We start from the raw sequence: 24234 nt of genomic DNA on the forward strand, positions 1-24234 counted from the left end.
TCCTCTGAGGAACCTCCACTACCGTACAGTACTTCAAAGTTCAACATTTGTTGGTTGCAGATGCTAAAGTGATTTGCTTAGAGTCATTCCAAAGGGCCCAGTATAGGGGTAAAGGCCAAGATAAATAGCTGTCCTGTGGCTTGACATTTACTGTGTGTTGATATTTTTGAACGTTCTGCGGTTATGTCTACTTTCTTCAAACAAAGTGGTGCTGTCAACACCAGTGGAAGTGAAAATTGACACTGACCTCTGAAGCTACTCTCTCACACACACACACACACACACACACACACACACACACACACACACACACACACACACACACACACACACACACACACACACACACACACACACACACACACACACACACACACACACACACACACACACACACACACACACACACACACACACACACACACACTCATATTTGGGGATTTGCACTCTGGCAAACATACTTGCATTCCAATTTCTGCAATGAAAAAAAGGGTCAGGGTACAATGACATTATCATTCACTCTTTGTTCTCTTATCTTATATGAAAGTGAAATGAAATAAAAAGGGACTTGTGTGAACATGTTTGTTGATGTGGGAGGTGACTTGAAACAAAAAACATCTCCTCTGCCCCGTCCCTCAGAACCCAGAATCCCTGGACTCGTCCATCCAGAGTGCCCTGTCGGCTCTGTTCCCACCCTTTGAGGTCACAGCGCCCACCGTCCTCAGTCAGCTGTTTCGGACCATCGAGGAGCGTTTCCACGGTGACGCACTGCACTGCTTGCTGGACTTCCTCATCCCGTCCAAACACCTCTTGGAGAGTGTGCAGCAGGCGGCGTGTGTGAGTACACAGAAGCACTCACGCATGCGCACACACACATGCACACACAGAATAGAGGGAGCAACTTGAGTTCAGTAACAGTAAAACCGCAGGGGTTCACATTGTGGTTCTAACTGTATTGAAAAAAAAAGACATCAACAAAAGGTTTACTTGTCTGTCGCGGGATATATCCAAGCTGTTGTTTATGCTTTATGAATTTTCTGTGGATCCTAGCCAGACATGCAACTGAGCTGACGTCGCTCAGCAAAGGATCACATTTGATTGTTTCTCCTCAAAGTGTTTAATAGAAAAGAGAAAACACAGTCTAGGATTCCATTTGTCTTTGTTTGAGGCTGAAGAAAAGTTGGGGTTCGGCCAGAATCTGGGGTTCAGTTTTTCATAACCACAGCTCAGCAGTGCACATATGAAGATGAATTTTAGTTATTCATCCTTCCCTCATTGCATTCCAGTCTGTAAAATGCAATTTAAAGTAGAAGTAAGCCTGATTTGTTTTGGATTATAGTCTTCTCATGTCACATAATACATAGCTGAAGAACACCCCTAGTTGGAACCACAGGAATTTAAATGTTGGATCATTTAGTATTTTTTCATCTAGTCCAGCATTAACCCACCTGATTAAACTCATCAAGGGAGTTGATGATTGGTTGAGATCATTTGAGCTGGTGCTGGGCTGGAACAAAAAAGTGCCATCCTTCTGCAGTACTGACGATGAGAAACTCTGACATAAGGGATCATAAATCCATGCAACTCACCCCATCTCCAATCCCTCCCTCCCTCTCCCCAGGCTGCATACTCGGATGTGCTGTTCCGTTGTGAGGGCTGGCCCCTGTGCCTCCGTGACAGGACCGTGATCCAGCTGGCCCCCCTCAACCCTCTCCTGCTGCGCCCTGGAGACTTCTACCTGCAGGTGGAGCCCTTTGGCGAACAGGCAGCCCGCATTGTCCTCAAGAGTCTCCTGGAGGAGGGCTGCCACGAGGTGGAGGAGACCCCCATCCCCGACACCACTTACCCCTATATCTTTACCCTTGATTGGCTGAGGGAGGTGAACGAAGGCCGCCATGGCACCCCGCTCTCCCACTGCCTGCTTTCCACCGACCAGGGAGTGATGAAGGTGCCCTGGGCGCAAGTGGCAATCCCCGAGTTTCTGGTCAAGCACAAGACCATGACTACATCAAGTGTTATCCGGGACGGTCCGTTTGAGTCACGAAAGTTGCAGATTCCATCCTCTTCCGATTCTACCGCTTCCGCCCTTTCTCTGGAGACCATGATCCTTCCTGCCAGGGACGGGATATCTGTGTCCTTGCGACTCATGGACGGTACCTCGAAACTAATCAAGGGTGACCATGAAAAATCTGTCTCCAAACCGCATGCCAAACCACTAGTCAAGCCTGTGGGCTGGGTGTCGCCCAACACCTGGGACACCAGCTGGAACTACTGCGAGATTGAAGGTGACTATGTGGATTTAGTGGAGTTCTCCAAGGAGAAAGAGTCTCCTGCGGGATGCAGTAGGACTCCCAAACCTTCTAATCCTCCCCCTTTGCTCAAACCGGTCAGGCCCCCTCCTCCTATACCACTTGGGAGCAGCACCCCTTGTGGGTGCACCCCCAGGTTTTCGGAGGAGCCTTGCACACCATGCAGCCAGAGGAGGCTAGGGCAGGAGCCTAGTGGGCATGAACTAAAGTGCAGGTACAGGGACTCTTACCTAGCAGCACTGCGCAACCCAGTTCCCTTTGAGAGGGGGAGCGTAGGACTGCTAGCTGCTCTGGAGGAGTCTGGCCCCTGTGAAGGGGAGGAGATGGGCTTGAGGGGTCACGCCAGAGGTCTGGGTCAGGATCACTGGGAGTGCTGTAACCACTATAAGGAGCCTATTGTAAGTCACGAGCCACACCAACATGGGCACTTTGCTAAGGAATCCCCAAACCTAAATCACATACCACACAAATCTAACAAACCTTCCTTAACTCACAAACCAGGAAAACATACTAAAGAACCTCAAGTCATTCATAAACTCTGCCAAGTGGAACCTCATAACCAGGAACTTCAAATAAACCACAAAGCCCATCAAACAGGACCTGACTCAATGCTAATGTTACCTCCAGTGGGCCATCACCAGGGCGTGGTTGATGCCTTTGACTGTGACTTCAACTCCAAGCCAGTTTGGAACCCGGAGGCAGTGAAAACCATTGGTAAACACAAGGCCAAGCCCAGGGCACTCTCCACTGTGTCCGAGACTGCCAGAGGAAGTCCTCTGGTCCACAAACTGAACAACAGGAGCCACAGTGACATCTGTCCAGAGATGACCCCCGTTTGTGTCCAGGAGGTGCAGTGTAAGAAAATCAATGCCTTCGGCCTGGTGTCCCCCAAGCTGGAGAGGCGGCAGTCTGCAAAGAATGGTAAGAGGGACTACTGTTCCCTTTACACACTTTTGTGCTGACCTGAACCATACAGTGATGTCTTTGGTATTGCGACAACATTGCAACATAGACTAGTATTGTTGTACCCCATCCAGCTTACTGTCTTGCTTCATAAATAGTGCACGTTTCAAAGGGACACTGAAACCATCTCTGTGTACACCAATTAATTTAAACTCAACCTCGGCCCCCTTTTGCTGAAGGGAGTGTGCTGTGTCGAAGGGGGCCCTTAGGCCAGTGGCTATTAGCTATGGTAGTAAACAAGACATTAATTTTATGGAGAGAGAGTGGTGGTGAGGGAGGAGAAGGCACTGTTCCCGTTCCCTACACCCTCACACGAGGACTCATAAGGGCACTCAGAGGTCTAGCAGGGGGGCTAGGGAAGAAAGAGAGGGGACTGTCCCCATTCCCTATTAAACCCTTCCTCCCTACACCCTCACAAGGGCCCTCCGAGGACTCAAGACTAATGGACTGGTGAGGGAGAGGGAGCACAGACGAGCCTTTGTTGGCTCTAGAAGAAGCCAATTAGGATGCTCGAAATCAAAGCCATGCTTAACAGCCTGGCAGTGTTTGGTTACAGGGAGAGAGCATGTGCAATGTTTAAAGGCTTTACATAGTGCAACTGTGGCACGTAAGGTTAAGATTTGTATGAAAGACAGCCATTGAGATCTATGTCCCCCAAATAAATGCTCCCAATGCTAAAAAGGTCAAATCTTGACCAGGAAGACTTTACAATAGAGCGTTGTTCTTCAATCCTGGTTAGTGCGACATCCATTAATGCGTCACTGATGTCTCCTTCTGTGTTTATAGTATTGTTCAAGACTGTGTGCAGGCTTTTGTTTTATCCCAGCACTAAAATACAGTATGTGATGATTAGTTGTTTGGTTGGATGTGATGTGTTGGGGTTAGGCTAGAACAGAAGTCTAAGCACAGTCTTGAGCTACACGGATTAAGTTGAAATGATAAACACAGACGTAATCAGATACCTATTAGAGAAGATGCAATAAATGACGTGAACACATTCACTTTCTGGTTGGACAAATGTACCTGTCGTTTTTTTTTAGTTCAAGATCCCTCGCCTGGCAAAGTTGAAACGCAGGCTACTGCACCCTCCATCGGACCTGACACCAAACTCCAGAGTCCAAAGACCAAGCCCTCAGCGCCCCCAATCCTTCCCCCCTCCCCCATACACAGAGCTCCTCCATATCCTCCCTCCCAAGACTCCATCTTCAGAAGTATCAGTGGCCTACTTCACCTGGGCTTCGTCAGTCTACCAGGTATTGTGTTTGTTCTGCATGACATCCAGTGTTACCCAGTGTTGTCCAATAGGAAACACAAATGTAGCTACGTTGTTCCCTTATAGTCCACACTTTTCTTTATCTAACCTCTCCATGACACCCTCTACTGTCTCCTCCACCCCCAGGTAGCAGAGACAGGGTGGGCAGGGCCGTGCTGGAGGTCCATGGGAACAGGCAGGCCTGGATGTCTCCTCTGCTGTCTGCCCAGGAGGTGTGTAAAGTGCTACTTTACCTCCACTCCATCCCCAGGTAATACCAATCGATCCCTAAACATCTTTGGTGGTAGTTCAAGGGAGTTTATTGTCTGTGATTTTGTATAGGGTGTAGGTGATCAACTGGTTTGGGCCCAGTTTCCCAAAAGCAATGTTTCTGAAGTTGACTATCAATACAAAGTTGCCAATGTCTTTGCAACTGTTTCAAACAAGCAAAGGATTTTTTTTTAAATGAATGAAAACTGAAATGACTGCATGAGTTCTGTTTTGCAAATTGTAGGCTGCACTATCTGTTATTTTTGACTCAATACACACTGATCAAAAATATAAACACAACATTCAACAATTTCAAAGATTTTACTGAGTTACAGTTCACTATTCCCCGGACGCCGAAGACGTGGAAGTCGATTAAGGCACCCCTTCACACCTCCTTGATTCAGAAGCGTTGGGTTAAATGCGGAAGACACATTTCAGTTGAATGCATTCAGTTTCCATATAAGGAAATCAGTCTTCTGAAATAAATGAATTATGCCCAACTCTATGGATTTCACATGACGGGGAACACAGATATGCATCTGTTGGTCACAGATACCTTCAATAAAAAAAGGTAGGGGCGTGGAAATGAAAACCAGTCAGTATCTGGTGTGACCACCATTTGCCTCATGCAGCGTGACATCTCCTTCGCATAGAGTTGATCAGGCTGTTGATTGTGGCCGGTGGAATGTTGTCCCACTTGCTTCCCACACCCTGTCGTACACATTGATCCAGAGCATCCCAAACATGCTCAGTAGGTTACATGTCTATTGAGTATTCAGGCAGATGAATGGCACAACAATGGGCCTCAGGATCTCGTCACGGTTTCTCTGCGCATTCAAATTGCCATTGATAAAGGGCAATTGTGTTCACTGTCCGTAGCTTATGCCTGCCCATACCATAATTCCACCATCACCATGGGGCGCTCTGTCACAACGTTGACATCAGCAAACCAATCGCCCCTACAACGCCGTACATGCTGTCTGTCATCTGCCTGGTACAGTTGAAATCGGGATTCATCTGATGAAGAGCACACTTCTCCAGTGTGCCAGTGTCCATCGAAGACGGTGGAGAATGGTCTTGAAATTAACATTAAGTTCTCTGGCAACAGCTCTGGCGGACATTCCTGCAGTCGGCATGCCAATTGCACGCTGCCTCAAAACTTGAGACATCTGTGGCATTGTGTTTTGTGACAAAACTGCACATTTTAGAGTTGCCATTTATTGTACCCAGCACAAGGTGCACCTGTGTAATGATCATGCTGTTTAATATTTTTTTAAATATTATCTTGGCAAAGGAGAAATGCTCAATAACAAGGACCTAAATAAGCTTTTTGTGCGTATGGATAATTCTGGGATCTTTTATTTCAGCTCATGAAACATGGGACCAACATTTTACATGCGTTCACATTTTGTTTCAGTATATGTCATAATGTGTAACAACATGTCTGCAATGATGTGCCAAATCTGTGATTTAATGCATTATTATTGGTTTAGCATTAGAATAAGCTTCCACAATAGTTGCAGCGATATAAGCCTGGGCGATAATATCTCTCTAGGAGCTGATCCGTCGTCGGTATTGTGTAATAATTCTAATGTTAACTGAGCTAAACGACTACCGCCCCGTAGCACTCACATCCGTCATCATGAAGTGCTTTGAGAGACTAGTCAAGGACCATATCACCTCCACCCTACCTGACACCCTTGACCCACTCCAATTTGCTTACCGCCCAAATAGGTCCACAGACGATGCAATCTCAACCACACTGCACACTGCCCTAACCCATCTGGACAAGAGGAATACCTATGTGAGAATGCTGTTCATCGACTACAGCTCGGCATTCAACACCATAGTACCCTCCAAGCTCGTCATCAAGCTCGAGACCCTGGGTCTCGACCCCGCCCTGTGCAACTGGGTACTGGACTTCCTGACGGGCCGCCCCCAGGTGGTGAGGGTAGGCAACAACATCTCCTCCCCGCTGATCCTCAACACTGGGGCCCCACAAGGGTGCGTTCTGAGCCCTCTCCTGTACTCCCTGTTCACCCACGACTGCGTGGCCATGCACGCCTCCAACTCAATCATCAAGTTTGCGGACGACACAACAGTGGTAGGCTTGATTACCAACAACGACGAGACGGCCTACAGGGAGGAGGTGAGGGCCCTCGGAGTGTGGTGTCAGGAAAATAACCTCACACTCAACGTCAACAAAACTAAGGAGATGATTGTGGACTTCAGGAAACAGCAGAGGGAACACCCCCATCCACATCGATGGAACAGTAGTGGAGAGGGTAGCAAGTTTTAAGTTCCTCGGCATACACATCACAGACAAACTGAATTGGTCCACTCACACAGACAGCATCGTGAGGAAGGCGCAGCAGCGCCTCTTCAACCTCAGGAGGCTGAAGAAATTCGGCTTGTCACCAAAAGCACTCACAAACTTCTACAGATGCACAATTGAGAGCATCCTGGCGGGCTGTATCACCGCCTGGTATGGCAACTGCACCGCCCTCAACCGTAAGGCTCTCCAGAGGGTAGTGAGGTCTGCACAACGCATCACCGGGGGCAAACTACCTGCCCTCCAGGACACCTACACCACCCGATGCTACAGGAAGGCCATAAAGATCATCAAGGACATCAACCACCCGAGCCACTGCCTGTTCACCCCGCTGCCATCCAGAAGGCGAGGTCAGTACAGGTGCATCAAAGCTGGGACCGAGAGACTGAAAAACAGCTTCTATCTCAAGGCCATCAGACTGTTAAACAGCCACCACTAACATTGAGTGGCTACTGCCAACACACTGTCAATGACACTGACTCTACTCCAGCCACTTTAATCATGGGAATTGATGGGAAATGATGTAAATATATCACTAGCCACTTTAAACAATGCTACCTTATATAATGTTACTTACCCTACATTGTTCATCTCATATGCATACGTTGATACTGTACTCTATATCATCGACTGCATCCTTATGTAATACATGTATCACTAGCCACTTTAACTATGCCACTTGGTTTACATACTTATCTCATATGTATATACTGTACTCGATATCATCTACTGTATCTTGCCTATGCTGCTCTGTACCATCACTCATTCATATATCCTTATGTACATATTCTTTATCCCCTTACACTGTGTATGACAGTAGTTTTTTTTGGAATTGTTAGTTAGATTACTTGCTCGTTATTACTGCATTGTCGGAACTAGAAGCACAAGCATTTCGCTACACTCGCATTAACATCTGCTAACCATGTGTATGTGACAAATAAAATTTGATTTGATTTGATTTGATTTGATGTTAAGGTAAGATTTGATTGGAGAAAGTTGATCCGAGATCAGCAAATGCTGTTGTTTTGATGATATCAGTATCAACAACACATTTAGCCAAACGTTCTTTCATTGTGGTGTTATGGGAAACACGTTACATATTCGGACATTGTAGGGATGATGCATCGTTAAGACTCTCATAAGCCTAAATTCCATCGCTATCGGGAAACCGGGCCCTGTTCTGTCCACTCTTACCTTACTATAATTGTGATTCGTGCATTTGTTTTGTGTGTCCTTGTAATACGTATTGTGAACACACTATGAAATGGAAGTAAATATTCTACATGGCTTGGAAGACATTTAGGTAACCCTCTCATCACTTTTTAATGCATGCTGTCAAAACATTTGACATGGATTTGTGGCTATATCTTTTCACCACAGGAGGGCAGTGAAATACCACCAATCTTATTTCTCATGCAACCCTACTATGCCCTTTTCGAATACATTGATAATGTATCCTTCCTTCCACCCTTCCTTGAACTTATCAGCCAAACTGACATGGTTTGTTGTGAAATTGTTCAATCATATCAGTGATTACTCCAATGGTAGAAGGAAGGACTGAAGGAAGGAGGGAAAGGAGGGAGGAAGGAAGGAAGGAAGGAAGGGAGGGAAAGGAGGGAGGAAGGAAGGAAGGAAAGAAGGAGGGAAAGGAGGGAGGAAGGAAGGAAGGAAAGAAGGAGGGAAAGGAGGGAGGAAGGAAGGAAGGAAGGAAGGAAGGAAGGAAGGAAGGAAGGAAGGAAGGAAGGAAGGAAGGAAGGAAGGAAGGAAGGAAGGAAGGAAGGAAGGAAAGATGCAGTTGTAAAGTATTTGAACAGGGCCATAGTCTCCCACTTCTTAAACTGATGAAGAAACAAAGACATGTCATCCACTGTGTTCTCAGTTAACCCTATAGCTTTACCCCCAGCTGACACTGGTCTCACAGCCAAAGGTGTTTAAAAGCCAAACGTCCTCATAATACACATTTTACAATCTAATCTCTTTACACAGCTTCAATGGACACACATTGAATTTCAAGGTGACTCGTTAAAACAGATTGGCCCTTTAACGTCGTTCCCAGAATGTTCCTCATTTAACCTTTTAAGAGGCATCCCGTCCTGACAAACCACAATAACAACACTATTGCCCGCAGGCCATAGGCTGACTGCCAACTATCTAGTATGCATGTCTTCTAAAGAACAGACAGACCCAACTGGTAACCTAAGATGGAGCAATTACAGTGAGGCATGTGTGTGTGTGTGTGTGTGTGTGTGTGTGTGGGGGGGGGGGACTGTGTGTGCACGTAGTGCATGTGCGTGCATGAGATGGACAGACACAGTCCGTGGGAGAGGAGAGATGAAACCACTAAAACCCTGCAAATAACACTTCGATCTGATGAGTGAGAATTCCAGGACAGTGTGAACAACTTTTAAATGTGCCACAACACGCTTCCCTGTTTTTTCTTTTCTAGAAAAGAGGTCCGGGACCTGGGAATGACAGTGGTGATCAATGCCAGGAAGATGCACCCTCCCTCCCTCTTCTACAAAGCCCTAATGATGGTTCAGGTTAGGAAAATATGAGTCATCACATCTGAAGTCAACTATAAGTTAACTATTAAACCGTAATCCACCCATTTAGATTTGGAGATAGAGAGCGGATTGTGGTGTATCTTGCATTCTCAAGCACTTAGGTAAAAAAGACTATCAACAAAGTCAACATGGCATAGATGACAACAACAGGTCATACAACAGAGCCATACAACACAAGCTATTGCTCTGAGTAAAGTAAAGCATCGTTGCTGCAGTTAATGATAGTTTGGGGATTGCTGTGTCCTGGGAAGTCCACAAGGAGATTTTGGTTGCTGCACGTGACTGACTTCACCAAATGTATCCTATATGAATTCATAGGAATTTCTGTCCACTGCACAGTAGTCAATTATGTCATTGATAATGATCTATCGTTTTCTATCATAGATATTTACCGACCATTTAAACACATATTGGGGACACATACACATGTGAATCCCGAGAGTGAAGTACACATTATGATGACCTTGCATGATGCCTTTGTCCGACATGTTTCCTTATTGGTCGGCCCCAAAGGAACAAGCCCTGAATGCAGTCCATAGTGTGCTGATACTGGTGGATAAAGACACAAGCCCTCGCCCTGAAAGACACCCTGGGCTACAGGTCAGAAAGCACATACGTACCAGTCAAAAGTTTGGACACAACTACTCATTCCAAGGTTTTTCTTTATTTTTACTATTTTCTACATTGTAGAATAATAGTGAAGACATCAAATATTTGAAATTGCACATATGGCATCATGTAGTAATGAAAAAACTGTTAAACAAATCAAAATATATTTTATATTTGAGATTCCTCAAAGTAGCCACCCTTTGCCTTGATGACAGCTTTGCACACTCTTGGCATTCTGTCAACCAGGTTCACGAGGTAGTCACCTGGAATGCATTTCAATTAACAGGTGTGCCTTGTTAAATTTAATTTGTGGAATTTATTTCCTTCTTAATGAGTTTCAGCCAATCAGTTGTGTTGTGACAAGGTAGGGTTGGTATACAGAATATAGCCCTAAAAATCTGTCGTTCTGCCTCTGAACAAGGCAGTTAATCCACTGTTCCTAGGCCGTCGTTCAAAATAAGAATTTGTTCTTAACTGACTTGCCTAGTTAAATAAAGGGAAAATAATAAAAATGCCTCCTGTCAATCAGATGGAAGTGGTGACCTCTCTGAAGGCCCTGCACAAGATGGTGGAGGGACAACAGCTGACCTCTGACCTAGGCGGGAACTTTCCCTACAGCCACACTGATTGGCTGCAGTTTCACCAGGTACAGTATAATATTTATAAATGGCTTTAGTGGGCAAGAAATCGGTTTGGAAGTGAACTTGTTCGCACTCGTGTAGCTGTTGTCTTTGCTATTCTGAAGCATCAATCAACAAAATCTATTGTATCGGCGTTGTTTTGGGATGAGTCTGGATCCTAAAATCTTTTTCCTTTGTTTCAGAAACTGGTTTCCTTTGTGTCGGACTTGCAAGGGGCAGCCCATTTACTACATAGAGCAATCAAGAAAATTGATGGTAATCCAAAAACGGACACCGCCCAGGTAGCTCATTACAATTATGAATTAAAAGTCTATAGCATTATTTTTTCTGGGCTGATTTTTTTTAAACGTTGCGTTGTTTTTGGTTCAGGATGTTCAGCTATCCATTCAAGATCAGAAGACCTCAATGAAAGAGGTTCTGCAGGATGCCCGATTGGTCCCTTTACAGAGAGAAGGTGGGGCCATTCTGACCAGAATGAGGAGGGAGGAGTTTCGATTTACCAAGTCCGACGACTACAGGTACTGTTATTTATCTAATTCATAAATGGTTGTGATTAACTGTGTGTAGCACCCTTAGAGATGGAAAGAGGGCACACCTATCTTTGATCGCTTCTATGTCCCACCTACCCAGTCGACTACTTGCCCTCCGTTGCATTGCCCATTCTAAAATAGGCTTCTTGGCAAGTGAGCCCTCTATCCATCTCTATGGTAGCAACCATCTATGTCAGGGGTACTCAATTCTTACCCCTACGAGGTCCGGAGCCTGCTGGTTTCCTGTTGTACCTAATAATTAATTGCACACACCTGGTGTCACAGGTCTAAATCAGTCCCTGATTAGAGGGGAACAATTTTTAAAAAATGCAGTGGAACTGGCCCCCGAGGTCCGGAGTCGAGTTTGAGGGATCTAGGTAATACAAAGGCAGCCTTTTTCTGCCAGAACACCACTGACCACACATAATCTATCAAGTTGGAGAGGTAAGGACTGGAGTGAATGTTTGACAACGTCCAACTCTCATTACAGGGATGCCTTGGACTCTGTGACGGTCCTATATAACCAGGTGGAGGAGAATGTTCACACCCTGGTGATGAAGTCCAATGAATCACTACAGTATCTGGACTTCCTGCTCAAACTCAGGGAGGCGGAGTCAAATCTTAACACGGTAGGTCGGTAGGTCAGGAGGTTCTAAACTTACAGAACATTCAGCTAGAAGTACTGTATATTGTGTAGTACATACTTTCGTCCTTGTCACTAAGGAACTGTGCCTGCTTGCTCTTGCTGAATCAAGCACACCTAACATTATTGAAAGAAAACTAATACTCTTTTCACCCCGGTCTGTTCGTATGCCTTATGATGTATAATTGCATATCTGAATTTGTACCTTGTAGGCCAAGGCATGGTTTGATACAGAAGGAGAGCAATGGCTGAAGTTCTCCAACTCCACTGAGGACACACTGGAGAGTGTGAACCAAGCCCTTCAGCGCTTTGACACCGTCCTCACTCAGGCCAAGGTACAGTTGGGTTGGGGGTTAGACTATAACATAAATAATACAAATACTGAGCTATATTGTATGTATATATTGTATTATTTTATAATACAATTGCTCAGATTAAGAGATTTTGTTCAACAAGTAATATTATTTTTCCCAACAAAATGGGGTGATTGGCACCCCTGTTTTCAATGTCTTTCAATACCTCACATTGTGAGGATAATGGCACAGAGCCTTTTTCTAAATGGTTTTATAATATTGGAGAACACATTAGGGATATTAGACCCTTCTTCCATACAAAAGCCTTCCCGATCCTTGATATCTTTGATCTGCACTTTTCAATTCAAACCACAGGTTTTCAATGGGTTTCAAGTCCGGAGACATGCAAAATGTTGATTTTTGTGTTAAATTAACAATTTCTTTGGTGATTTTTATGTGTGGTTGGGGTTGCTGGAAGTTCCACTTGCAGCCAAGTTTCAGCCTCCTGACAGAGGCAACCAGGTTCTTGGCTAAAATGTCCTGGTACTGGGTAAAGTTCATGATGTCGTTGACCTTAACAAGGCCCAAGGACCAATGGAAGCAAAAGAGCCCAATTACATAAAAAATCTGGTATGAGATTCTTTCCTGTTTATGCATCCTTATTTCGACACCAAACCCATCACTGGTGTGTGTAGCCATAGAGCTCTATTTTCATGTCATTTGACCATAGCACTGATTACAATCCTAGTGCCAATGCCGTTTAGCAAACTCCAGGCATTTACATTTGTAGGATGACATGAAAAGAGTTATTTTGCCATGCACACCAGTGGTGGGTTTAGCGTTGAAATAAGGGTGCATGGGCAGAAAATAACCCTACTGTGGTGGTGGAAATGTTGACATATTTTGTTGTTCATCATAGGAGAAGAAACAGGAGACCTTGACCCTGGTGATGGAGGTGGAGAAGATTCTGGGTTCCACCAACTCCAACCCCGAGACAGAGGTTTTTAGGACTGTGATGAACACGTTCAAATCTAATATGGCCGACTTTATGTTGCGCGCTGAGCAACGGCGTACCGAGCTTGACAACACGGTGCATGTCTACCGCTTCTGTGAAGAGGTTAGTTGAGGAAGTTGAGGAAGACCCTGGTCCTGTCAAAATACTTACCTTCTTAATTCTATTTAAATTCCTCCCAATTGCCAGAAATGTATCTGACTTTTATGGAGGAATGTCAACTAATTCGAATTGATATGAAATTGACCTTAACTCTGCTTCATTTCTCCAACCATACTTTGACCACCACTACCATGTTTTCTGTTATATCACGTATGAACTGAGGAACTGAAGGAAGGATTGATACATTTTTACAATATACGGACAGGCCACCCCTTTAACCCCTAGCCACAACAGTCATCAATATTCCCATCAATCTTTTCAGAACCCTGACACCCCATCCACGATACACACAAATAAAAACACTTCTAACTTCTCCAACACTTCTGAAATAACACTGATCTCTGTACTGTTTCCTCTAGGCTGCTGCCCTCGCCAAGGAATGCAAGCAATATCTTGAGCAACTAGAGACAGGGTGCTATCCTGCCAAAGCCTGTCTAAGCATGCTTAAGACATACGAGGAGAGATTGGGTAACTGCTTCTCGTCCCGACACTTCCAGAAGATCAAAGCCTGCAGCGTGAAGAGCTCCAGGGGGATTAATTTGTGGAATGCGACCTGGGTCCAGTGCCAGGAAGTCAGCCAGTGGCTGGGGGAGAGGCTGCAGCAGGGGAATGCAGCCAACAAATACCAGCAGCAGCTCACAGCTGGCAGAGCGCAAGTGAAAGACAGGGTGTTGGAGACTTGGAAGGAGAGGGAGAAAGAGGAGGAAGACAAGGAGGAGGTGGTTGTGGACCCTTGCTCCCTAACCCAAGCCTCAAACTCCCCTCCAGGGGTGGCCGATATGGCCAATAACTCAGGGAGGGCCTCCGTGGAACAGATGGAGAGCAGAGACAGCCGTGCTAGGCACAGCGCTAACATTGCGTGCTTTAACCTCCCTTTCAAAGATGACTTGAAAAGGAGCAAAGGAGCCAAAGAACCATCCCAGTTGGCCAAATCCCCCAGCATAGAGGGGAAACTGACACCAGCGGTGCCCCAAGATGGAGATGGTGGACCAGGAAGGCACCACAGCGAGACGGACCTCAAAACGGGGGATCTGGTTGCTGGGTGTGAGGCGTTTCCATGGAAACATGGCACTTTGGGGGGATCCCTGAGTGAGGGTTCCTGTATCAGCTCTCCCCTGTCCTCAAAGTATGGCTCCTCCCCCTTGTCGGCAAGACACTCCCATAGTCAGCCCTCAGTAGTGGCCCTGCAGTCCCCCCAAAACCCTTATGATATCTCCCATAATGGAAGCTTCTGCTCTTGCAACTCCTGCTGTAGGACAAATGGGGAAAGAGACGATGACAGAGAAGATGGTGACCCGATAGAGTTGTCTTCAGTGTCCTTCCTCGACCCCTGTGACCCGACTGGTGACAGGACCCAGAATGTCTCGTCATTGGCCGACACACAAGCTGAAGATAATGGCAACAATGTTCTGTGAGTGATGCACCTCCCCCTTCTCAACAGCTATGAGAAAAGCAATCCCAGAATAACATGCAAATGTTTCCCCAGAAATTCCAATAAAACCAACATGCCAACAGTCACCCAAGGGTTATTAACAATCTGCAATTCAGACAAACAAAATGGCATTGTTATTGAAATGGATCTGGGAAACAAGTATTGATATCATGCTTACTGGCAGTTTAAATAAGCAACTGAGTGACAAATGACATTTACAGCATGCAGTATTAATAGAAGGGCAGCATAGAGATGGTTTTTCTTTGGGTCTTTGTTAGATTTCAGATGAAGATTATTTGCCTGAAACCTTGACAATAACTACACTAAGTATACCAGTCACACTTTATTAGGATATACCTACATTAAAAAATGCTATAGTGTAAACAATATAGTATTCACTGTAGTTTTTTTGCGGGCTAAAGTCTCCAAAGACACTACAGTGAACACTAGTATGTACTGTATTATACTGTAATTTACAGTAAACTATAATATACAGTGCATTCGGAAAGTATTCAGACCCCTTGACTTTTTCCACACTATGTTAGATTACAGACTTATTCTAAAAAAATCCCTTATCAATTTACACACAATACCCCATAATGACAAAGCCAAAACAGGTTTTTCAAAAATGTTCAAAAATGTATTAAAAATAAAAAACGTATATTACATTTACATAAGTATTCAGACCCTTTACTCAGTACTTTGAAGCAACTTTTTGCAGCAATTACAGCCTCTAGTCATCTTGTGTATGACGCTACAAGCTTGGCACCTGTATTTGAGAAGTTTCTCCCATTCTTCTCTGCAGATCCTCTCAAGCTCTTACAGGTTGGATGGGGAGCATCGCTGCACAGCTATTTTCAGGTCTCTCCAGAGATGTTCTGGCTGGGCCACTCAAGGACATTCAGAGACTTGTCCCGAAGCCACTCCTGCGTTGCCTTGGTTGTGTACTTAGGATCGTTGTCTTGTTGGAAGGTGAACCTTCGCCCCAGTCTGAGGTCCTGATTGCTCTGGAGCAGGTTTTCATCAAGGATCTCTCTGTACTTTGCTCCAGTCATCTTTCCCTCGATTCTGACTTGTCTCCCAGTCCCTGACACTGAAATACATTCCCACAGCATGATGCTGCTACCACCATGCTTCACTGTAGGGATGGTGCCAGATTTACTCCAGATGTGACGCATGGCATTCAGGCCAAAGAGTTCAATCTTGTTTTTTTGGCTTACGCCAAGCGGACTGTCATGTGCCGTTATCTGAGGAGTGGTTCAGTTTGGCCAATCTACCATAAAGGCCTGATTGGTAGAGTGCTGCAGAAATTGTTGTCCTTCTGGAATGTTCTCCCATCTCCACAGAGGAACTCTGGAGCTCTGTCAGAGTGACCATCAGGTTCTTGGTCACCTCCCTGACCAACGCCCTTCTTCCCCAATTGCTCAGTTTGGCCGGGCGGCCAATTCTAGAAAGAGTCTTGGTGGTTACAAACTTCTTCCATTTAAGAATGGAGGCAACTGTGTTCTTGGGGATCTTCAATGCTGCAGAAATGTTTTGGTACCCTAGATGTGTGTCTCAACACAATCCTGTCTTGGAGTTTTACGGACCATTCCTTCGACCTCATGTCTTGTTCTTTGCTCTGACATGCACTGTTAACTGTGGGACCTTCTATAGACATGTGTGGGCATTTCCAAATCCAATCAATTGAATTTATCACAGGTGAACTCCAATGAAGTTGTAGAAACATCTCAAGGATGATCAATGGAAAGAGGATGCACCTGAGCTCAATTTCAGGTCTCGTAGCAAAGGGTCTGAATAGTTACATAAATAAGGTATTTTTTTATTTTAATTTTATAAATTAGCAAAAATGTCTAAAACCTGTTTTCATTTTGTCATTATGGGGAATTGTGTGTAGATTGATGAGATTACATTTTAGAATAAGGCTGTAATGTAACAGAATGTGGAAAAAGGGGTCTGAAGTAGTAAAAGAAAATTGTAGTATTTACTGTAATAAATGTAGTGTTTTTGCTGATTGAGGTATAATGTAGTATTACTGTAGTGTTTTTGCAGGCGTTACTGTAGTATTTAATGTAGTGTTTCTGTTTTATTATCTTTGGCTGAGAAGTGGAAGCGTTCTCCTTGAGAAAACCTACTGGTGAAAAACTAAGAGCACATTTTCCATAACCTGTAGGTAGGCAGGACTGAACGGAAAGCTTATTTTCTTTTCCATAGCCTGTAGGTAGGCAGGACTGAACGGAAAGCTTCTTTTCTTTTCTATAACCTGTAGGGAACACCATATATGGTCTATTTTTGGCATGTATGTTTCTTAATGTTGTGAATGCTTTGTATAAATCTTTAAAAAAAATCCCTATTCCATGTTTCTTGTGTGGACAGGAAGTTGCAGAGGATCATGGAGGAGCTCTTGTTGACTGAGAGGGAGTATGTACGATCTCTAGGTTATGTCCGAGAGCACTACTTTCCCGTGCTGGAGAGGCCTGACGTGCCTCAGGACCTAAGGGGCCAGAGGGGGAGCATTTTCGGCAACCTGGAGAAGCTCCATGACTTCCATCGACACCACTTCCTAAAAGAGCTGGAGGGCTGCCTCCGAGAGCCCTTCAGGGTGGGACGCAGCTTCCTACGACATGTGGGTTCCCATAGTTACGTGCCTTAACCGTTTGATAACTAACCTTAACCTTAAAGGGATATTTCACTCAAACAATCTTTCATTATTTTGTTCAAAAGTCCACTGTTATTACATCAATTGTTTTATAGTTTAAGATCAAAAACTGTGATGATGATGATGATGATAGGTTTAAGTGAAGGACGGCACCCTTTCCAGGGTAGTGTCCCCATCACTTCACAGGGAAGTTAAAAGGAAAGTAACACTGGTATTACAGTATCTTGTAATCCAACTGCTCTTATACAAACAATCAACAACAACTTATTGGGGTGAGAGACGTTTCAGACTTTTTTTGTATCTTATCTGTGATCTGCAGTCCCCAACAAGTGATGTGGACCACATGCCACAAGTCAGTTCAACTAAAATCTTGTTGAATCAACAAGCAGGCAGTGTCTACCACTGTCTAAAATATTCCAGATGTGCACACTGGAGATTAAACAGAGTTCCTGGGAATTTCCTAAGATGTTTTATCCCATTTCCTGTTTTCCCAACAATATGAAACATAGGGATATTTTCTGCTGTATTTCATTGGAAATTGAAAATGAGGCAGAAAGACCCATTTTCATTCAATGTTTCAACGTTGTTGCTTGGATTGTTTTTCCTCTATCCAGAGAGAGTGCTTTGGTCTGTACGCCCTCTACAGCAAGAACAAACCCAAGTCAGACAGCTTACTCATCAACCACGGCCATGACTTCTTCAAGGTGAGGACATCAACCATCCCTCACAGTACACTAATATGAGATCAATTCATTTGTTGTGGAAGTGGAACACTGGAACAACCGGTTTTGCGAAGAATTATGAGGCCTTTAATAGTATATTTTAACACTAACTTCCCAATACTCCTGCATTTTCATAATCTTTTCCTATTGTACGACATTCCTACTAAGACGCTATTGAAGGAATAACTTGCATGGGTAAAGGCCTAACAAATCAATGCTAAAGTAGGGCCCTGATGTATTGTATCTACCCTAAATCTATTGTAACCTATAAAGTGCATTCGGAAAGTTTCAGACCCCTTGACTTTTTTCATATTTTGTTACGTTACCGCCTTTACTTAAAAATGTATTAAATAAATGTCCTCATCAATCTACACACAATACCCCACAATGACAAATTGAAAACAGGTTTTTAGATTAAGAAAAAATTGTATTAGAAACAGAAATACTTTGTTTACATAAGTATTCAGACCCTTTTCTATGAGACTCAAAATTGAGCTCAGGTGCGTCCTGTTTCCATTGATCATCCTTGAGATGTTTCTACAACTTCATTGGAGTCCACCTGTGGTAAATTCAATTGATCGGACATGATTTGGAAAGGCACACACCTGTCTATATAAGGTCCCACAGTTGACAGTGCATGTCAGAGCAAAAACCAAGCCATGAGGTCGAAGGAATTGTCCGTAGAGCTCTGAAACAGGATTGTGTCGAGGCACAGATCTGGGGAAGGGTATCTAAACATTCCTGAAGTATTGAAGGTCCCCAAGAACACAGTGACCTCCATCATTCTTTAATGGAAGAAGTTTGTAACCACCAAGACCCTTCCTAGAGCTGGGTGCCTGGCCAGACTGAGCAATTGGGGGAGAAGGACCTTGGTCAGGGAGGTGACCATGAACCCTATGGTCAATCTGACAGAGCTCCAAAGTTTCTCTCATCTCCACAGAGGACTTTACAGAAGGATAACCATCTCTGCAGCACTCCACCAATCAGGCTTTTATGGTAGAGTGTCCAGACGGAAGCCACTCCACAGTAAAAGGCACATGACAGCTGTGGTGGAATATTCTAATCAAGTGAGAGAGACTTTGTCATTTCTTCAGACAATCATCTTTATTCAATATGGATTAATTACTGCAATAATGAGACTGGTCCATCCAACAGTCTCGACTTGGGCCGAGTAACCTAACTGAAAATGAACAAACAGATATAATATAGGACCTAAAAATATTTAGTCAGGGCTGGTTCAACCCCTCCCATAAGCCACCTTGGTCCATCTCCTGGTTATCCGCACGGGATGTTGTTTTACTCCCAACCCGGCTTAGTTTCCCAGATTCGAAGAAGATCTGAGATTGTTGAGAGATTGTTCTAAACTCATCCAGGCTATCTCTCTCTGGTCTCACACACCAACATCTTGTCTATTGATTGCCAGCTTGTGTTTTTATCACCAAGTCATTGTCAGCTCAAGCTTTCTCTAGTAAAACCCATTTCCTTGACCCTCCATCACATCTGGAGGAAACCTGGCACTATCCCTATGGTGAAGCCTGGTGGTGGCAGCATCATGCTGTGGGGATGTTTTCCAGCGGCAGGGACTGGGAGACAAGTCAGGATCGAGGGGAAAGATGAACGGAGCAAAGTACAGAGAGATCCTTGATGAAAACCTGCTCCAGAGCGCTCAGGACCTTAGACTCAGGCGAAGGTTCACCTTCCAACAGGACAACGACCCTAAGCACATACCCAAGACAATGCAAGAGTGCCTTTGGGGACAAATCTCTGAATGTCCTTGAGTGGCCCAGCCAGAACCCGGACTTGAACCCTATCAAACATCTCTGGAGAGACCTAAAAATAACTGTGCAGCAAATTCCCCATCCAACCTGACAGAGCTTGAGAGGATCTGCAGAGAACAATGTGATAAACTGCCCAAATACAGGTGTGCCAAGCTTGTACCATCATACCCAAGAAGACTCAAGGCTGTAATCACTGCCAAAGGTGCTTCAACAAAGTACTGGGTAAAGGGTCTGAATACTTATATAAATGTGATATTTCATTTTTTTCTAAAAACCTGTTTTATCTTTGTCAGTATGGTTATTGGGTGTAGATTGATGAGGGGAAAAAAATATTTGATCAATTTTCGAATGAGGCTGTAACGTAACAAAATGTGTAAAAAGTCAAAGGGTCTGAATACTTTACAAATGCACTGTATATCTTCCCAACACTTTAGCAAAAACAGATAGAGCTGGGCGACAAGATGGACCTGTCATCATATCTGCTGAAGCCGGTGCAGCGGATCAGCAAGTACAGCCTGCTGCTGCAGGATATGGTGAGGGATTGTGGGCCCCACCGGGGCCGCGAGGAGGCCGAAGTCAGGCGTGCCCTTGAAGTCATCCAGTTCCAGTTGCGCCATGGCAACAACCTGCTGGCCATGGACGACATACAGGACTGTGACGTGAGTGTTAGGGGGTGAAGCCAATCAATCACATGTATTCATGAATCCCTTTTTTAGTGGGGGTTATCGTGTGCTTTTACAGTAACCTGTGCTAGACCCTAGACCCTAAAGAGCAAGCAGAGGCAGAAACTCCATCTTTATTCCATATATACTACCGGTCCAAATTTTAGTACACCTACTAATACCAGGGTTTTTCTTTCTTTTTACTATTTTCTACACTGTAGAATAATAGTGAAGACATCAAAGCTCTGAAATAACACATATGGAATCATGTAGTAACCAGAAAAGTGTTAAACATTTCAAAATATATTTTGTATTTGTCACGGGTTCTCCCAGTACTGCTGCTCATTCCGTTCAGGTCTACATCACCGGCCTTCCAGGCGTCACTGAACTCGATCATTACCACCAACCCCGGACTGTCTTGTCTCATTACGCACACCTGGTTCCCATTCCCACTGATAAGCATGTGTATATATGTGCCCTCTGTTCCCCATTGCTCTTGTTGATTATTGTTCCATGTCCGTTGGTCTTGTGAGTACCTGTGGTCTGTTGTATAGGCTTGCGTGTTACCGTGTTAGTGTGCACTTGTTATTACGGGTTTTGTCCTGTGTATTTATTACAGGTTTATACCTAGCTCTTTGTTTGGATTACAGCCCTTACGTATTATATATATTATAATATAATATAATATATATACACACGTGTTTGGTTTGAGCTTCGTCCCCGTCATGTTCATGATGTACTCTATTTTGAGTAAAGGATTAAAAAAAACTATTTCCTGCTGCTGTCTCATACAACGTGACAATATTTGAGATTCTTCAAAAAGCCACCTTTGCCTTGATGACAGCTTTGCACACTCTTGGCATTCTCTCAACCAGCTTCACCTGGAATGCTTTTCCAACAATATTGAAGAGTTCCCATATATGCTGAGCACTTGCTGTCCTCTTTTCCTTCACTCTGCGGTCCGACTCATCCCAAACCATCTCACTTTGGTTGAGGTCGGGGGATTGTGGAGGCCAGGTCATCTGATGCAGAACTCCATCACTCTCCTTCTTCGTAAAATAGCCCTCACACAGCCTGAAGGTGTTTTGGGTCATTGTCCTGTTGAAAAACAAATGATAGTCCCACTAAGCGCAAACCAGATGGGATGGCATAGTGCTGCAGAATGCTGTGGTAGCCATGCTGGTTAAGTGTGCCTTTAATTCTAAATAAATCACAGACCGTGTCACCAGCAAAGCACCCCCACACTATAACAATTCCTCCTCCATGCTTTACGGTGGGAAATACACATGCAGAGATCAACCGTTCACCCACACCGCATCTCACAAAGATTTGGAGGTTGGAACCAAAATCTCCAATTTGGACACCAGACCAAAGAACAAATTTCCACCGGTCTGATGTCTGTTGCTCATGTTTCTTGGCCCAAGCAAGTCTCTTCTTATTATTGGTGTCCTTTAGTAGTGGTTTCTTTGCAGAAATTTGCCCATGAAGGCCTGATTCACACAGTCTCTGAACAGTTGATGTTAAGATGTGTCTGTTACTTGAACTCTGAAGCATTTATTTTGCCTGCAATTTCTGAGGGTGGTAACTCTAATGAACTTATCCTCAGCAGAGGTAACTCTGGGTCTTCCTTTCCTGTGGCAGTCCTCATGAGAGCCAATTTCATCATAGCGCTTGATGGTTTTTGGGACTGCTCTTGAAGAAATATCTTGAAATATTCCATATTGACTGACCTTCATGTCTTAAAGTAATGATGGACTGTCGTTTCTCATTTGAGCTGTTCTTGCAATAATATGGACTTGGTATTTTACCAAATACGCCTATATTCTGTATACCCCCCCACCCCCCTCCAATCTTGTCACAACACAACCAACTGATTGGCTCAAACGCATTAAGAAGGAAAGAAATTCCACAAACTAACTTTTAACAAGGCACATCTGTTAATTTAAATTCATTCCAGGTGACTACCTCATGAAGCTGGTTGAGAGAATGCAAAGCTGTTATCAAGGCAAAGGGTGGCTACTTTGAAGAAAAATATATTTGGATTTGTTTAACAGTTTTTTTGGTTACTACATGATTCCATATGTGTTATTTCATAGTTTTGATGTCTTCACTATTATTCTACACTGTAGAAAATAGTAAATATAAAGAAAAACCCTTGAATGAGTCGGTGTTCTAAAACTTTTGACCGGTAGTATATGTCCCTATCTAAACATTACGTTCTTACACATCCTCTTATTTCTGGGTGTACCGTAGTAGACATGTGGGGTTGGGTGGGGGATGAGGTCATCTGAGAGTAGAGGAGAGGACTGGGCAAGACAGGACAGGACTAGACTGGATTGTTGGTTTTTCACTGTTGTAGTGTTGCATCGGACATACTACTTCCGAGGCAACTTTATCCTTGGAACAACTGTGTGGGATGCTAGTTGTCTGTCTCACATCAGTTCCAGTATGTAAGAACATAAACTGTAGAATAGATAGGGAAGAATAGGAAATTACGATGGATTGGGGTACGGGGGAGTGGACAGGAGTAATAGGTGGTCCGATATTGTTAGTTTAAAAAACCCAAGTGCTCAAAGCCGTTTTCATTGTGGCCCAGGGAACTCACTTCATCCACGACCAATGTTCTAGCACCTATCCTGGTTTTATTGTGACAAGACATACAAAAGCAACATTTTTATCCAATATCTCATCTCAATATCTCAACTGAGACTGCTCTTCTCTGTGTCAGAGGCCTCTCCGAAAGCACTTGAAACCCTGGTCATCGTCAGCCATTTGCTAATCTGACCTGGGGCCTTGTATCCTCAGCCAGGAGAGTCATGACAGATGATATCAGAGAGTGTGCAGAGCCTGAGACGCCCAGCCCTGAGAGGGTGGAGAGGAGGATCTGATGGTTCGCGGTGGATTGAGCTTGGCGGATGAGAACAGAGGAGAGAGACAGTCAGCTTTGGCAGTGCGGAGAGCCTCTCTGACACAGAGAAGAGCAGTCTCAGTTGAGTGACCTGCCTCAAAGCCTGACTGGTTAGGGCCAAGAAGATCGTTCTGAGAGAGATAACGAGTTTGTGAGGTAGTTTGGTTGCATTCATTTTTTTGTAAGATAACAAGCTTGTTTAAACCTTTCACTCCTTTTAGACCTGTATACTGCCCATGCAGTTGACCGCACCTGTTATCTCTGAACTTCAACGCACCACTTGGCTCTGGTCTACTGTGCATTGGCAACTGACCTTACGGTCATACAGTATAGTGCAGGGATCATCAACCTTTTTTCAGGTGAAACTCACTTTGGCATAATGATTTACCCACCCGACCCAGATAACCATCTACCACATTTGTGAGGTTGTTCGGGAACCTAAAAAATATGCTAGTTTGTTCCTATCAGGGGGTGAATACAGTATAATGTCAAA

The 24234-nt window shown here is 44.4% G+C and overlaps 1 protein-coding gene across 2 annotated transcripts in view; it reads left to right on the forward strand.

The window, feature by feature from the left end:
- Positions 1-24234, forward strand: part of LOC112214229 — a 68784-nt gene that overhangs the window by 26467 nt on the left and 18083 nt on the right. For both annotated transcript variants that reach the window (XR_006079231.1, XM_024372830.2), the window contains exons 2-17: positions 640-837; positions 1622-3230; positions 4313-4525; positions 4672-4795; positions 9573-9666; positions 10204-10290; positions 10829-10945; positions 11123-11221; positions 11310-11458; positions 11961-12099; positions 12326-12448; positions 13326-13523; positions 13940-14991; positions 17389-17638; positions 18286-18375; positions 20606-20830. Coding sequence is in view for 1 of the 2 variants with exons in the window: in XM_024372830.2 (XP_024228598.1) it covers positions 640-837; positions 1622-3230; positions 4313-4525; positions 4672-4795; positions 9573-9666; positions 10204-10290; positions 10829-10945; positions 11123-11221; positions 11310-11458; positions 11961-12099; positions 12326-12448; positions 13326-13523; positions 13940-14991; positions 17389-17638; positions 18286-18375; positions 20606-20830 (4767 nt within the window). In the remaining variant the exon portion in view is untranslated. The remainder of the gene's footprint in view (positions 1-639; positions 838-1621; positions 3231-4312; positions 4526-4671; positions 4796-9572; positions 9667-10203; positions 10291-10828; positions 10946-11122; positions 11222-11309; positions 11459-11960; positions 12100-12325; positions 12449-13325; positions 13524-13939; positions 14992-17388; positions 17639-18285; positions 18376-20605; positions 20831-24234) is intronic.

Source organism: Oncorhynchus tshawytscha, linkage group LG02 (genome assembly GCF_018296145.1).
Source record: "Oncorhynchus tshawytscha isolate Ot180627B linkage group LG02, Otsh_v2.0, whole genome shotgun sequence".
Taxonomy (NCBI): Eukaryota; Metazoa; Chordata; class Actinopteri; order Salmoniformes; family Salmonidae; genus Oncorhynchus; species Oncorhynchus tshawytscha.